This window comes from Vidua chalybeata, chromosome 8 (assembly GCF_026979565.1).
Source record: "Vidua chalybeata isolate OUT-0048 chromosome 8, bVidCha1 merged haplotype, whole genome shotgun sequence".
Lineage (NCBI taxonomy): Eukaryota > Metazoa > Chordata > Aves > Passeriformes > Viduidae > Vidua > Vidua chalybeata.
In genome coordinates, this window is record NC_071537.1 from 11840414 (window position 1) to 11855838 (window position 15425).

Genomic DNA, 15425 nt, shown 5'->3' on the forward strand with positions numbered 1-15425 from the left:
TGAACATGAAGTCTGTTTTGTTTCTAGTTCCCTGCAAAATATTTCTAAGAGAGCAGAAGGAAGGAGGGGAGATGTTTCCAGTGTGATGCCAGCACAGTGATCCCAGCAGCAAGAATCGCTGGAGAAATCGCTGCAGAATAAAGTGCAACATGAACATAAAGTGGGATAGCTATCCCAGAATAATGCCAGGGATGTCATTCTTCTTGAGAATATGAATCCACAGGAAATCAAAGCAATTATTCTGAATGTGTCTGCTCAAAAACACCCTTTTGTGGCAAGCCCTAAATAATGGTGATAGATTTTGCCCTTACAGGCTGAACAAGAAATCTCCTGAATTTCCATTTCACACAGAGGAATCCTCTTTACCTGCTTATTTTATGGGTATCCACAGCCAAGTTCAGCTACCACCCACCCCCTGCTTAACTCCTTTGCCTGGTTTAAGGGAATGGCACCTCCTTGTTAATATTCTAATATGCTCTGGCTCTGGAAGCACACCCAGAGCTAGTTATTAATTCATATAATAAAAGCACTACTGTTTCCTTGACAAATTGTCTTCCAGCCCCACAGAATGCCCTGCACACCTTTAATAACTCTGCCTTCCAGGGCTCAGTGGGGCTGAATCAGCACTATGTAGGTCTGAGAAGCATCTGGCTTAAGAGCTGCAGCACAAATCTACTTAGCCAGAAGTTAGAATTTCCCTGGGTCAACCACACACTGCTGGAAAGGGACTTCTCTAGCCCAAGATCATAAGCAGTCTTGGTTTTGTGCAGCTTTGTTATAGCAAAAAAAAAAAAAAAAACAAAACCAAGCAAAAATGAACCCATTCTGCTTCAAAGCTATCTGACTAGCTCAGCAACATTTTCTCCATTGAACTCCTGATTTTCTAGAACAGTTTTTTTCTTTGCCTCAATTTACTGCTTCAGTGCTGCTGTGGAACAAAAAGGGTGACATCCCTAGAAAAATCCTTTTTCAGAAGGGCAATTGTCAGATTTTTGAACCATGCCATGACCATTATGGCAGTATTATCTGTCATAGAGTAAGCAGAACAGAAAGAGAAAGCCACCCACTAGAGATTGGTGTTTAGCTTAAAAATTTATCTAATGACCTATTACCACTCATGGGGTAGCTGTAAGCAAAGACACAATCTCCTTTATTTCAAGCAGGCAGAAATACCTGTGCTATTAAAAAAAAAAAAAAAAAAAAAAAAAAAAAAGCAACCTCAGAGGATATGGCAACTCACAAGCATGCTAACATGAATTCAGTAAGGTACCAGTAGGGGTCAAACTGGTAACACTGGTCTCAGAATGGGATACTGCTCAGGATTTGCCCACATATTGAACAGGTTCCATCCAGAGTTGATGCTCAACTCTGCATCATGGTTTGTTGCATGCAGGACTAAAAGCTAACACAGGTCTGTCCCCAAGCGCCACTGGCACAGGATCAGATTTTGACTTATATTTAACTGGATTCTATTGTTTGGGAAAAGGATGTCTCAAGGTATTGGGTCATGGGATTCAACCAAACATGTGAGCTGCTGCATCCCTTCCAAGTAAAATTCTAGGCAGTCCTGTCTTTTTCTGAAATAATGAATTCCTTATGGCAACATAAACTAGGTTATTTTTAGCAGTTGGTGTGTTCACACATCTGGGCCAGGGGAAAGAAGGCCTGTGCTTTCATCTCCTTCCAAGTAGCTTCTGAATCCATCAAACAACTTTTACTCACTTTGACACAGCTCAGAAAAACCTCTGATAGTCTTTAAGCAAGAACGCAAATGGACAGGAGACAAAGACTCTCATAATGCTTCAAAAGTGCAAAAGAGGTATTTTAAATGTTCCCAGGGCAATAAAAGGCAGTAGGTACTTTGACCTGAAGAAATAAGCTGTAAGAAAATGCAGAGTTGTGTTACTGCTTCTGCTGCTCTCAAAATGATCCACCTAACTTTGCAGCAGAGCCTTAAAGGAAGATGGATGCAAGCAGTTATTCCCATCATATCTATTGGACTAGTCTGGTATCAAAACGGAAATCTGAGCAAGCCCCTGCTGTGGATCAATTAATGTTACAATGTATTTCAAAAGAAACTTCATTTTCCAGTTATATTACATTTAAGAGTGTCATCTGAGACTCCTTAAGTGCTGGAAGTAAAATCTCTGGCTGCAGAGGCAGAGAACAAAGCTTCTCAGTCATTATTCAAAGGCAGCACCTCTGCAAATAAAGGCTCTGAATTTACAAGTAATTATAAATCTGTCTAGCTAAAACCAGAGCTCACCCAGAATGTTAGAGGAGGAAGGGAAGAAAAAGGTATTAGCTTTATTGATCTGCTCTGAGGGGGAAGCACAGAAAGTGCTGAGGTGAAACATTTAAATACAGCCTGTTCAGATATTTGAGTGTCTGTAAAATCTCTGACTGTGGCACTATGTTAAAAATTGTGCCCAAAAATAAAAACAAAACAATTGAAGTTCTTAAGGGTTTCTTAGACACTCAGCAGGAAAAGGAGTTCGTTTTAGATGTGAAACTATCTTCAAATCCACTGGTGGGCCCACAGCCATTAACAGTCTCAACTCAGATATAATCATGTAAGGAGACAAGATTTCTGTCTGTATTGTCCTACTTTGCAGAGGAGCCATGACACTTATAATGCCATTGGAAGTCCAATTAGGCACCTTTGTTCAGACCATCTAACATTCAGGATCCAACACAGTGCAATAAAGGCCCATGGGGCAGAGCTAGGCAGGTCTGGGATCAGTAACCACAGTGCACAGCCTGACTCATCAGTCACTTCACCTCCCCAGGTGCATCAAGAAATCCATTCCCTGGCTCCCAAGCTTCAGTCTTGCTCTCTAGCCCTTAACTGGGAATCAGACAGCACAGAGGGATTTCCCAAATGCTCAGGGAGATAGTATGTAGCTTAAGAACATGTTCCAGATCTCATCCCTGCCTGCTCACACCAGGCAGGGCAGGGCAGCCCTGGATGGTTCCTGTGCCTGTAAGCACAGATGATCCAGAGCAGCTCCTCCTGGCCTCCATCACCTGGGTGTTCCCAGAGAACAGAGGTGTTCTGCACTCTCAGCAGGATATTCCTGCCAGTTCAGTTCACCTTCAGGGCTATCACATCATGTCACTGTTACAAACCTCCTGTATGCAAAACTAGAGAAAAGCAAGGCTTGTCCACATGCAGCTGTCTACCATAGCCCCACACTGACTCCCCTGCCAGAGCGACACTTGGCAAAGCTTTGGAAGTGAAAGGTTTGATCCAGAGCACAGATAGAGCAGCAGAGAACAGCCAAGATACATAAAGCATACGGAGAGGAATTTAGGCACCTAATCTGTGGACTTGAATGCACAGGTTATATCAGAGCTGTCTTCCCACAAAGACAAACAGCTGATTAATCACCATGCCTTAATTACTACAAGTAAGAGGAGACAAACTCTGCTTCCAAGCCTCAACAGGCACAGAAAAGAGCTCTGTGATGAATGCATAGGGGAAAAAAACATCCACACTCCAACCTGTGGATTGGCCCAAAGCAGATTCTTGTTGAGAGCTCCCTTCTGAGGATGGTTTGAGTGACAGAAGGAAAGGCACAAAAGCATCCTTTGGGGTAGCAGGAATGCTGCAGAAAGCTGCAGGAAGGACAGTATTAATTCATAATTTCTCCATTGGTCCTCATTAATTCTTCAGGCAATCTAAAGCTGACAGCTTTTTTCTCAGCCCTCCTATGCTTTTGCTGTGCAGTCACATAGGTGACTCATGCAAATGGTTTGCAGCTTAGAGGAAACACTGTCTGTTCCCTACCCAGCTTGTGGCTGTTCAGTGCCCCTATTCCTGGCTCCCTTTCCCCTGGAGAGATGGCTTTTTCCATCAGCTTTGCCAAGGGTGGTGGTTGTAAGACACAAACCTGCAGCACGTGCTGCAGTTCTCACAAGCTGCTTTCTGCTCACCAGAAGACGCTGTGAGAGGCACAATACAGGCTCCACCAGCCCCTTCATACCAGCTGCATTCTCACTCCCTCCTGGACTCAGATACAGTGTTATTGCAGACTGCTAAACAGCTGTCACACTCTACCCCAAGCACAGTTGCATATCATTGACAAGTTTGAAACTACTGTTTTAGTAAACTGAAGTGTTGTAGAAGGCGAAAAATACTAATGACATCACGTGGCATCATTACTCAGATAAATCAGCAACTGCCATCCCTGTTGGCTTTGGACCAGCAGTAGAAAAGACTGTTTCCATCTTACAGAAAATGGGAGTGATTTAGTAAAATTGCCCCTGACCTCACAACTTTAGAGAGACTGCATTTTCACAAGCCATTCCCAAGTAAAATCCATGTCCGAGGAACTGTGGTGAAATAATCAGGCTAGTAGTAAAGACAGAGAGGATAACACAGTCAGTTCTCAAACCCTGCTAATGCAGGGGAACATTACAGATGCCATGACAGTGGAAAACTGGGCAGAGCAGTCCCAGGACATGTAACACTGTGCCAACACCACATGGCCAATGCATGCACTCACAGCCATGCCTGTCTGGTGAGCAGGACAGACAGCTGCTAAATGAAGTATGACAAGAATCTGAGATTAAGTGAAACAGCAAAAAAGTTGAAATCTCCTTTTCCTTTATGATTGACTAGAAAAAGCAACAAATCCACAGGCATCTGCGTGAAGTTGACACAAGTGTTCCATGTGTCTGTAGTACATTATTTTTGAAACTTTTCAAACCAATATATCTACCACTACCACTTTCAGTGCAAGAAACACTGGCCCTTTTAATACCTCCCTAGACAGAAACTTCTCAACAATTTCCCCAAGCAAGGGCCTTCTGTTACAGCTGCAGTCCTATTCACCCAGGTTCCCACTCAACTTACTCAAAACTCAGCAAAACTTCCCAGATGTGAGAACCTGTGATCCCCATTCCTTCCTCCTGTCTTGGCTCCCCTCAACCTTTCTCTTAGCTTCAATATAAGGGATCCTAAAATTATAATGAACAACACTGGACAGCATCTTGTATGAGGGTACCAACCATCTCAAGGATATCAATAAAGATACAGGGATATGCTACAAATGCAGGACAGAACAAGGCCCTATGCCTTGCTAACCCAATCTATTATCCATCATGCTACCAAACTCACCTTTTTTGTAAGACAGACTCTGTCCTTGTTTGCTTGATACTGAATTTATCTTTTTTAACCTGTGCGAATAGGAGTTATATTTGGTGGAACAAAACCAGAAAACAAACACACAAGCACCCTCTTTTTTTTAAAGCAAGAGCACTAAAAATTTTCAAGGGCAAAACATGGAGCAGAAGACAAATAAAGACCTACTTACTGTACTATCTGATCCACAGAAGGTTTTAAGGAGAGCTCTGACCAAAGGGGAGAGCTGTTCATCTTGATCCTTTCCTCACTGACTTCCATCCTTCTCTTCTGTTGACCAACACTGAAAATGCAAATATCTCCTTTACACCCATCCACCCTGAGTGAGCCAGTCCATTCCACATAACTTGTCTTCTCCTTTCAAGACTGGGCCAGTATTGCATATTCATTACCACATCAAAAACACTTTGCCTGAGGCCTGCATTTCTTGCTTTGCTGTAATGAGTTCAAGACCCCAGCTGCCTGCTTGGGGATTTAGAACACAGATATTTAATAGTAAATTATAAGGCAGAATATTTCATTTTACTTTTTTTTTTACTGAAGTAGCACATTTATAATGGTACACTACAGTCACTAAATGGGGAGAGCATTTCTTTCTGTTCAGATAACACAATCTCTGAGTTACTGTGGTCTGGCTGGAGCCAGTTCAGTTTTTGGATGCTGATTTCTGCTCTTAACCTATTACTGGGTCTCCCTAATGTCACATCTCCCACTACAGTCAAATAACACATTGGAGCAAACTGTAACATATTTCTAGCACTAGCCTAACAGCTTTTAACAAGCTCTACACAAAGAAGAGCTGCTAATAAAACCAAAATGCTCTGCAGTTAATTCTTGGAAGTTTGCCACTGAGATCCCACCAACACTACTTCAGAGACATTGGCTTTATAAAGCTCAAACCCTGCTTTCATCTAATGAAAGGGCCCAGATCCACATCCTGATGACAACACTTCACAGCTCTTGGCTTCCTCTGGGTCCTCTGACAATCTACATGTGAAACATGTGTAGCATCACATCCCAACTGGAAACTTTTTAAAAAACTACAGTATTCTGGAAGGAACAGCAGCATAATTATTATTTTTCTAAGTAGTGCCAGATGTGTTTAAAAGCCACAAAGATAAACAGGAGGGGAAAAGCTGCATAGTTTGAATTAAAGCTAGTAAGAGCATAAATAAGCCCCTCCAATAGCTACAGGCTGACAGACCAAGTTCCTGCTCATTCTTTTTTTCTCATCAAATCTCTTTCCTACTTGAAGTTACACAAGCATGCACCACCTGAGTTACCGTGCCAGGGCAGAACATGTTACAGGAAAAAGATCAGTCTACTTTTCCTCCAGAAAAGCTCCAAGACTCCCAGTGTCTCAATTGCCACGAAATCCACGAACCACCACATTCTGCTATGCTACCTCACCTCACTGCAATGGGAGGCAGATATGAACAGTCTTGGATCTCTCATGACAACCACCTCAGCCCCACAGGAACCACAGCCCTGCCCTTGGACACGCTGCTTTGCCTTACTTCTTTCTGCGCGCTTATCCCCTGGAATTATGGCTAGTTTGGGTTGCTAGTGCTCTGACAGACATACAGAATTGAGCATCAGGATGAGTCACAGATGTGAACAGGAAAAAATAGGAGAGGAAGAAGTTTTTCATGTGACTGCTTGTGATTCAAATAATCTTGTCCCCACACTGCTATATTAACATGCAGGATAGCTTCAAAGATGTTCAACTAAAAAGCTCTGATCCTGCCACTTATCTGATGAAACAGAACATACTCTTTCCTTCACCAGCAACAAGGCATCACCAGCATAAGTTTCTGACTAAACTCCATTCCTGCTCTCTAATTTTACCTACACCTTGACAAGCAGAGCAATGCTTCAAATTCTGAGAACAGAAAATAAATGTCCTTCTGCTCAGGATATTGTTTTTGTTGGCTTTACTCCTTACTCCAGCCTTTAGGTTAGAACCTAGAATAAACACCAGTACTTCAGACGGGCAGAGAAGGATTATAACCATACAGTGCCCTAGCATATCTAACCAAAACTAGAAGCCCTTACTAGATGGCTCCTGCAAACATTACTTCAACAGGGGTAGGTGGGCAGGACTGCAAAGTGAGTGTTTTAGCAGTAGAGCTGTCTGAAGAGACAACCAGTCTGCACTAGGAATCACATCTTAACTTCACAAGCCACACAATCTGTTTTAGCCTTTACAGTACACTGCTCCTCTCTCTCTGTGTAACCAGTCCAGTGACTAACAGCTGCTCAGAAACAGGAAGGAAAAACTGTTTGAAGACAACATTGCTTGCTTTTTATTAATTTTCAAGACACAAGTATTACAATTTTTAAATCAGGTAACAGCATCAGTTCAGGGACTGCCCACTGCAATGCCTACAAAGAGCCCAGAGATTACAGACCATCACCTTTTGAATGGAGAATTTTCCTTTATGGAACATTCATGGCCAACAATGACGTTCCATCTCCTGCTTGAAGCCAGCACATCCTTCCCCCAACAGGAAGGAGTGGAGTTCACAGGTTTCTCAACCTTTTCAGCACAGATTTATTCCCCACTATGAATGCAACCACAGAAAAGCCCCCACCAAATGACACTGACTTCCCACACTGAAAAAACAGCACTAACACTTCAGCCAGCATGTTCCTGCTAGCACCTCAGAGCCCATAATCACATGCCTCAGGGCTGTTCTTCAGATACAGCTGGAGATAGTTTTTGAATGTCTGTGGGTCAGTTATTGTAGCCTTGATAGCAGGGTCCTCCTTCATGGCCTCCATCCAGCGTTGGAGCTTTGGGGTGTGATTCAAAGAGCTACAGGAAAAAGGAAGAGACTGAGTAATGCAAATGGAAAGTTTGGAGGGCATCAAGAAAACAAAGCAGCTTGAACAGTTTCCATTTTAATACTTTCTCTGTCCCAGTACAATGTCCAGTTTAGAGCAGGATGCTTTCCCCAAACTGCAACACAATACAGGCTCTCTTCAACAGCCCGCAGGAGTGGCCCATTGCTGCAGGGTACACCAGGAATATTGATGCTGAGGCACTTCAGAACACACCAGAAGCCAGGCACAGTACTCACTCTTTCAGCTGGAATGGTTCCAGACGTTCAAACCATGGCCAGATCATGTAGTCAACCATTGAGACTGAGTCCCCACCATAAAACACCGTGTTACGTTTGGACAGAACCTGTGAAGGGTGAGAGGTGTCAGCTGCCCCCCAAAGGAAAAGTGCAGCAGAACACTACACAGAAGCCCCACTGCATAGTGGAAGGCAGGCACACTACAGGGATCAGTGAGCAAATGAAGGAGATACAGTATATTTCTCTTGTGCACGCAGTATTAGCTGAGTCAGTGTAGTTAAGCTTAATACTACAGCTGCTATTTCATAAACTCAGCCCAGCTCTTCTCCAGAGGTTCAAAATCTGTCATGAAACATGAACCACTTACAAGCTGCAGCATGTGCACAAACAAAGAGGAGTTTGACTCAGAATGTTTGTGATTTCTTGCTTGTCATAAAGCATAAATGGCACAGACTAATCAAACACAGCAGCAAACATGCATTTCTTGAGCAATAAATTCAGCTAAATTAATCATCCTGCTAAATCAGAGCACCATTTTAGCAGGGACTCTTTTCCCATGGCAGTTGAGGCCAAGTGGTGTCAGGGAAGCATTTCTAACCTTGTATCTCAAATTGCATTTAATTCCAGGTGCAAAGGCAACAGGAAGCAAGTGTAACTTACACCAAAAAGAGATCCTTCTCACAGCTCAGCACAGAAAGCAGGGCTACAAAGAATGCAGCAAGCTCTCCTGTTACATTTATGACTCTGATGCATTTTTAAGTGCCACGGTTATCTAAGTTTAATATGCTTTAAGGACCCTCCAGAGCTTGTTCTCTTCTTTCATTAGGTTAGTGGCTCTACATTCACTAGTGGCTCTATTTCTGGGCACTTTGGTGTTTTAAAGGTGGAACTCAAAAGACCTTACAAGTCTTGGTCTTTTTGAACACACACCCTATACACTCATATGGCATTTATTCCCTGTCCATAACCCCATGATCTAGTCCTTAAATCTTAAAGCAGCCCTTCAGGAAGCATGGAGCTGTTTGAGCTCCAGGTGTCTGGCAGAACACAACCAGCAGCTGCACAGCGGCAGCGACGGGAACACAGCCCCCTCTGTCGGGCAGCAGAAATCGAAACACAGAAGTGTTCCAAAGTACTTCCCCTCTGGAATATCTCTTGCAATACGCGGAGGGAAGTTTGCATGGCTCTGTTCTGGCCTCCTATTCACAGCTGACCATCAGCTGCTGCCATAAAATCATTCAGGGTACAGTAAAAAGAGACACTGAAGGAACAGCCAAGTTATTTCACAGTATTAATCAAGCAGGAAGAAGATCAATCCTTCCTTAATTGAGAGATTGTTTCTTGCTGTAACTACCAACTAAATGAGAGATCTACCTCCAAATGCCATAGCATGAAAGATAAAAGTGGGAACATATAAAGGCTGGCAATCTCCTCGTTATCATGAAATACTCTCACCTCTTCAAGTTTGCCAAACTTTTCAGCAATCTCTGCTTTCAGTGCAGTGGTGTCCTGTCCATCTTTGACTGCCAAGACATGCTTGAAAAGCAAGGGTGTTATCTATACAAAGGAAAGTATAAAGTTTTTAATGCACCTATTGCAAGAATACAAGTTAGTCACTCAAAACTTAAAATGTTAACTTAGATGTTAAGATATTAAATGCAAATTAAACCTTAAGAGATTTGATGTTAAAGAGCTACATAAAGTCTATTGATAAAAATCTTCTATACTTCATAAAAGGCAAGCAAAAGCCTAGGGGAAGAATTAATACAAACAGTAATGAATTTTAGTCTTGTCATAAGAAGAGAATAGTGAAAAGTGTTTTCCATTTGCATATTTTCTTTCTTGCAACACACTTCCCTCTTTCCATTCAATTTACAAAAGCCTGCTGTAAATACATTCTCCCTTTTTTCCCCCTACTTTATCACATCCCTTTGCATCTTCTGTTTCTTTCTCTCCTGTCTCATATCCATGTGACTTCTTTCACTTCCTAGACTCCTCAAATCACATGCTTTGTATGTTTGAATGTACTGAGAGGTTAATTCCAGTCAACCAGCTCCAACCCCCAATAAGAGCCAAAACCAGCCTCCCTACACAAGTCTCATGTTTACAGCCATGTGCCATCTCCTGTCCATGGTTTTATGCTCTCTCAGTCAGGCACTTTTCACATCCTGCATTCACACAGTACTTCCTACAGAAAGGGTCAGAATAAAATACAGCAATTGTCACTTCCCAGGTCTCACATATTTGGCTGGTTTGGTCTGCTAACCTTTGCTCTACTGATGCTCAAAACCTTACCTCAGTCGTACAACTTTCACTTGCTTGGATGCCTTCCTGCATCCAACCTTGCACTTAATTCTGGGAGCAATTCAGAGACACAGCGGATTGTATGTGCTCACAGCAAAAGGTCCCAAATATACCCTCTGCTTATTTAAAAGCTCATCCCAGATACAAAACCTGCCTTCAAGGATGAAAGCAACATCAGCACCAGAGCTGCAGTTTTTGGTGCAATGGTGAAGTCAGAAACAGTCCCACTCTGATCACACAGTACCTTTGAGAAGTCTTCCAAGAGCATCTTCTGACAAGCTCGCTCATAGGGGTCTGAAGGCATCAGCTTCTTCCCTGGAAATGCTTCATCCAAGTACTCACAGGTGATTGGGGACTCCCAGATCAGCTGGCCCTTGCTGGTCTCCAGAACAGGAACCAGCCCAGAGGGGTTCTTCTCAAAGTACCAGTCAGGTTTGTTCTTCAGATTGATGTTGATTACTTCATGGCTAAAAGAGCAAAAGAAACAAAACCCAGACAGGCTCAGTTCTGCTCCAGTCTACTCCATGCCATGGTGAAATGCAGTCACTTCAACAGTTCAGTACCTGAGAGGTTCAACCCTCAAGCCCTTGTACTCCCCTGTTTTCTTTGAAGCTGTTTGCAGGACTAATCCTTTGACACAGAAATACTCCCACAGTTTGCTGGAAAAAGCACACATTGACTTGCAGTGAGCTGTCTGCAGACTACATGCATGTCTTTTATTAGTTTAACAAGCACCCAACTACCAGGCTAAAAACAAAGATTAGAACTCAGCACACTTATCATATGTGAGTTCAGGGGCAGTCTAAGAAAAAAGCAGTTGACTGCAAATGAGCTACACCTCAATTAAGAAATGCACCTGAACCTTAACCTGCCCTTACACCAAAGAGCAAATTAGGAGAGCATCCTTCCTACTTATCTTCCCAACCTATGGCCTCATAAAGAACAAGTGCTTAGGGTAAGGGTAAAGATATTGATAAAAAAATACATGGGAAATATGTCTATATTAAAAAAACAGAAGTTACATGCTGAGTTATATGTGTGACCCCAGAAAATTCCTATTAAGGCCAAAGGTCTGCTAAACACAGGTGAACCTTCAAAACAACTAGGTAGCCATAAAACCTCTCCAAAATCACTATGCTACAACAAACCTTCCAGCTCCAAAATCAGTCTAAAGACACTAAATAAAGACAAAATTAAACTGACCCAGAGGTTTTATTGCATCTACTCTTCCAAAACCAAAACACCTGTATAAAAAAACAGAATTAACTAACTCAACTTTCTTCTTACTATCAAGAGACCTTAGCATTCCCTATTCCAACATGAACTCCCAGCCCTGTGTTGGTTGACAAGCCACTGGCAGGCCTTGGACTTGGCAGAACCACAAAAAGATGGAAAAAAAGTTAATTTTAATTTGTACCCGAGGGACACATTCAACCCCATTCAAGAATGCTGAAACGGCTATCATGAAAAAGAAAGAAACACAAGCACTGAATTTTATTAACTTATTATAGCACAAGAACAACACAATGTTATAGGAACACAGTACATTTCCTCTTTTAAAAGCATCATTCACTCACTTGTGTGTTTTGTTGGGCAGTGACACAACAGAAACACTGATTATTTGTAGCTTACCGAATTTTCACGGCCACTCACATCAAAAACAAACAGTGCATGTTATGTCTCTAGTCACACTTACTATCACAGGTAAGAATTATAAAAGAAAATCAGCTTGGGGTTTTTACTTTGGGCCTTTATGCAGCTGCTTTCGTACACACCCTACTCATCCAAGCTTTAGAGCAAAATCACGCACAGGAGCCTCATCCCAACCAGTTCGTTCAGGGATGTTTAATTTAGGAAATACAGAAGCCAGGCCCGCCGCTCGCTCAGAACGGGCCCTGGGCTGCGGGGAGGAGCTCACCTGATGCCCTTGGCGTGGAGAACCAGGCGCGTCCGCTGCGCGAAGGGGCAGAAGCGCATGCTGTAGAGCCGGATCAGCCCCGCGGGCACAGGGCCCGGCGCCGCGCTGCCTGAGGGGAGAGGAGAGGGGCTGTGACCGCCGGCACTCCCCGCAGCCGGCGAGTTCTGCCGGCCCCGCGGCGCTTACCCTTGCCCAGGCTGCGGGAGTGATCGCCCGACATCCCGACGCGACGGGCTCCGATCAGTGACGGCTCCGAGCTGTGACGGCCCCTCCGCAGCGCCCGGCCCCGGGGCCGCCGGCACCGCCCGCCGCGGGAACGGGAGTCCGGCCCCGCCTCTCTCCCGCCTCCCTCTCGTCCCGGGGCAGCGCTGCTGCCGCTGCTGACCCCAGGCGCTTGCCCGGCGGTTTCTCCCTGAGCTGACCGCCCGCCCCACCCAGCTGGGACGGGCACTGTTCAGCTGCTCTCGATGCTTTCCCTCCTCGTTTACAAAGAGCTGCACATTCCAAAGAACTGGCATTCCCGTGGAGATAGGACACCCACGGCCGAGCTCCACCTCACGGGCCAGGCGTATCTATAAGCAGTGCCAACGGTAGCTGCTGAGGTACGAGGTTCCCCTCAGTGCCTCCTCCTGCAACGCCTACCACCCTCCAAAACCCCATCCCAACCCCACCTTGAGGGTAACAAGGATTTATCTCTCCTGCAGCTGTTCTGCTTCATGATAAAAACCCCAAAAGGAGACAATAACCCAGCAAACAACAGAGCATAGCAAAAGTTAAATCTAACTTAATTACTCCAGTGCAATTATAGAGGGATTCATGCTTGCTTCTGCAAACAGGATCTTTGTGGGAACATCAGTGTGCACAGACCAAAAGAAAGAAACAAAGCACAGATTGAAGTCTCCTCCATCCCTTTGCTCCCTCTTCACTTGAGATTAGGGCACCAGGGCCTTCTTATACCAGCTTTCCTTAAAGTATAATAATGGAAATGGAGGTACTTTCCTCTTAATGATTTTCATATATTCACACAGTGTCCAAGATGATTTCTGACCACAGAGGTAAAGTGATTCCCTTCCTGTGGCTCCACACACCAATCTTCAGGTTGGCATTGTACATTAATAGGAAACAGCACATTTGTAGGGACCAGTGGGCTGGCACGGCTCTTGCCAAAGGGAGGAAAAATCCTGGCCTTCCTGGCAAGGAAAAAAAATGGAAAATCCTGGCTTTCCTGCATACTCCTCTGTCAAACCTCCAGGCTAACAGAGCATTCTCCAGTCTCATCCGTGGGTCCATGCTTACACAGGGGGCAAGTCCTACCTGTTTTGGTTTGGTTTTGTCACTGGAGTTGGGCCTCAGACGCCAGGTCACAAAGACCAATATTTTCTGTGGTGATCTCACCTGCAGATAGACACCAAGATGGTCACTAGTAACATAACCATGACATTGACACCATTATCCATTGCAATGGAGGAACATGATTTTTGTTGAGTCACTGCTGCTTGGTTATGTATATATTAAGCAGCTCAGCACAGAAAGGGAGTGGTGATTTGTTGCACAAGTCTGCCATGCCCTAGGCAAACAGAACATGTACATAAGGTGCTCTTTGCCAACAAAATAATTTCTCCTACCATAAAAAAAATACCAAAAAAAAACCCAAAACTGTGTTAGAGGACATAGTCCTTATTCCTCTAAGTACCTATCCTTAGTAAAGATTCAGCAAAGTTTTGGGTGATGAAAATAGAGAAAATTAATTTGAAATTTCTCTTAGCAATTATGAAACACACAGGCAGTCTGCTAACTCACAGCCTGGAGACAGGCATGTAGAAACTCAAACCACCATCACAAGACCCAGATGATTCAATAGGCCCTCTGAAGTACCAACAAAAATAAACCCACTTCCTCATTCTCTCCTGGTGTTGCCTGGCATGCAGAGTGTCTGTGCAGACATGAGGTAAGGAAGGGGCTTGTCCTGCTGCCTCTGGACAGAAATGCCACTCTCCATGCATTGCTCTCTAGCACTGTGAGTGCACACCAAAATTGCAAAACTGCACACTGCCACTGTACAGGGAAGTAACAGCAAGCAACACACTATAATAACAATCCTCCCTTAGGAAAATAAATCAAATTTTTAAATACTTGGAGGGTCTTACAGTGTTACCAGGCTAAAAGCTTCAAGTACAGAGGAAAAGGCTGCAAGTGTACTTTCTCTTTTTTTTTTCTGGGGAAAACTCCTCCTCAGCTCACTCTGAAGCTTCAAGAGCTTTATTGCACACAATCTAAGAAGAACTTCTGTACCTTGCAGAATTACAGAATCATCAAGGTTGGAAGAGACATTCAAGATCATCAAGTCCAACTGTCACCCTTAAACCATATTCAGACCCCTCCTGAACAACTTTAGGGATGGTGACTCCAGAAAGACACAAAAGGCAATGGGAAAATAGGCACAGCTGTCCTGCAAAGAGATTAGCAGATGGCACTGGACCAGGTGCAGGGATACACAGGGTAACCAAGAGACAGAACCCACAGTCACTCCCCCAAGGCTGATGCACTCCTACACTTGATTCAGCAGCAATGATTGCCCAGGTGAAAAGGCAGAGATATTAGTGGCTCAGGGGCAGAACTACCCCATCTTATCCACAACAAGAGCTCCTAGGACACCCCTCACGCTTGTCAAAGCTCAGGTGACAGAAAAGATGCCCCCAACTGGGCTCTTTGATTGGCTGGCGCAGGGGCGCGGCCAATCAGCTGCGTGCTCCGAGCCCGGCCAATGGCGGGCACCGTTGCTGTTGCCAGGGCGCGGCGGTGCCGCGGCGGCGGGGATGGCGGCGGGCCCGGGCTCGGAGGGAGCCGGCACGGCGGGACCCGCCCTGGAAGTGAGGTGGGGGCGGGCGGCACAGCGCCCACACGCTCCTCAGCCCGGCCGGGGTGTGCGGGCTGCTGCGCTGTGCTGCGCTGTGCTCAGCCCGCGGCGGCTCCC

General features: G+C 44.6%; 2 protein-coding genes across 4 annotated transcripts in view; one reads left to right on the forward strand and one right to left on the reverse strand.

Annotated features, from left to right (window-relative positions):
• Nucleotides 1-7428: 7428 nt before the first annotated feature.
• Nucleotides 7429-15096, reverse strand: GSTO1 (glutathione S-transferase omega 1). 3 transcript variants are annotated; one of them, XM_053949087.1, is made up of 7 exons: nt 14973-15096; nt 13766-13846; nt 12452-12560; nt 10778-11000; nt 9685-9786; nt 8230-8336; nt 7429-7964 (listed from the first exon to the last, which is right to left on the reverse strand). In XM_053949087.1, exons 3-7 carry the CDS (start codon nt 12508-12510, stop codon nt 7811-7813), a joined length of 645 nt encoding a protein of 214 aa, XP_053805062.1. In that variant the 5' UTR covers nt 12511-12560; nt 13766-13846; nt 14973-15096; the 3' UTR covers nt 7429-7810. The 3 variants fall into 3 exon arrangements, with proteins under 3 accessions (XP_053805062.1, XP_053805061.1, XP_053805059.1); XM_053949086.1 differs by lacking the exon at nt 14973-15096 and adding an exon at nt 14744-14891; XM_053949084.1 differs by lacking the exons at nt 13766-13846; nt 14973-15096 and adding an exon at nt 12638-12978.
• A 45-nt stretch (nt 15097-15141) lies between these two features.
• The window catches only part of CFAP43 (cilia and flagella associated protein 43), a 44277-nt gene continuing 43993 nt past the window's right edge, over nt 15142-15425 (forward strand). The window contains exon 1 of the mRNA XM_053949243.1: nt 15142-15326. Coding sequence (XP_053805218.1) covers nt 15142-15326 — 185 coding nt within the window. The remainder of the gene's footprint in view (nt 15327-15425) is intronic.

Bases quoted from the DNA above. Each gene is read 5' to 3' on its own strand.
- GSTO1 (XM_053949084.1), bottom strand. From the start codon at position 12,671: ATGTCGGGCGATCACTCCCGCAGCCTGGGCAAGG. The intron at 11,001-12,451 runs GTGAGCTCCTCC...TTGCTCTTTTAG, and splicing joins CTCCACGCCAAGGGCATCAG to CCATGAAGTAATCAACATCA. The intron at 9,787-10,777 runs GTACTGTGTGAT...TCCTTTGTATAG, and splicing joins TCTTGGAAGACTTCTCAAAG to ATAACACCCTTGCTTTTCAA.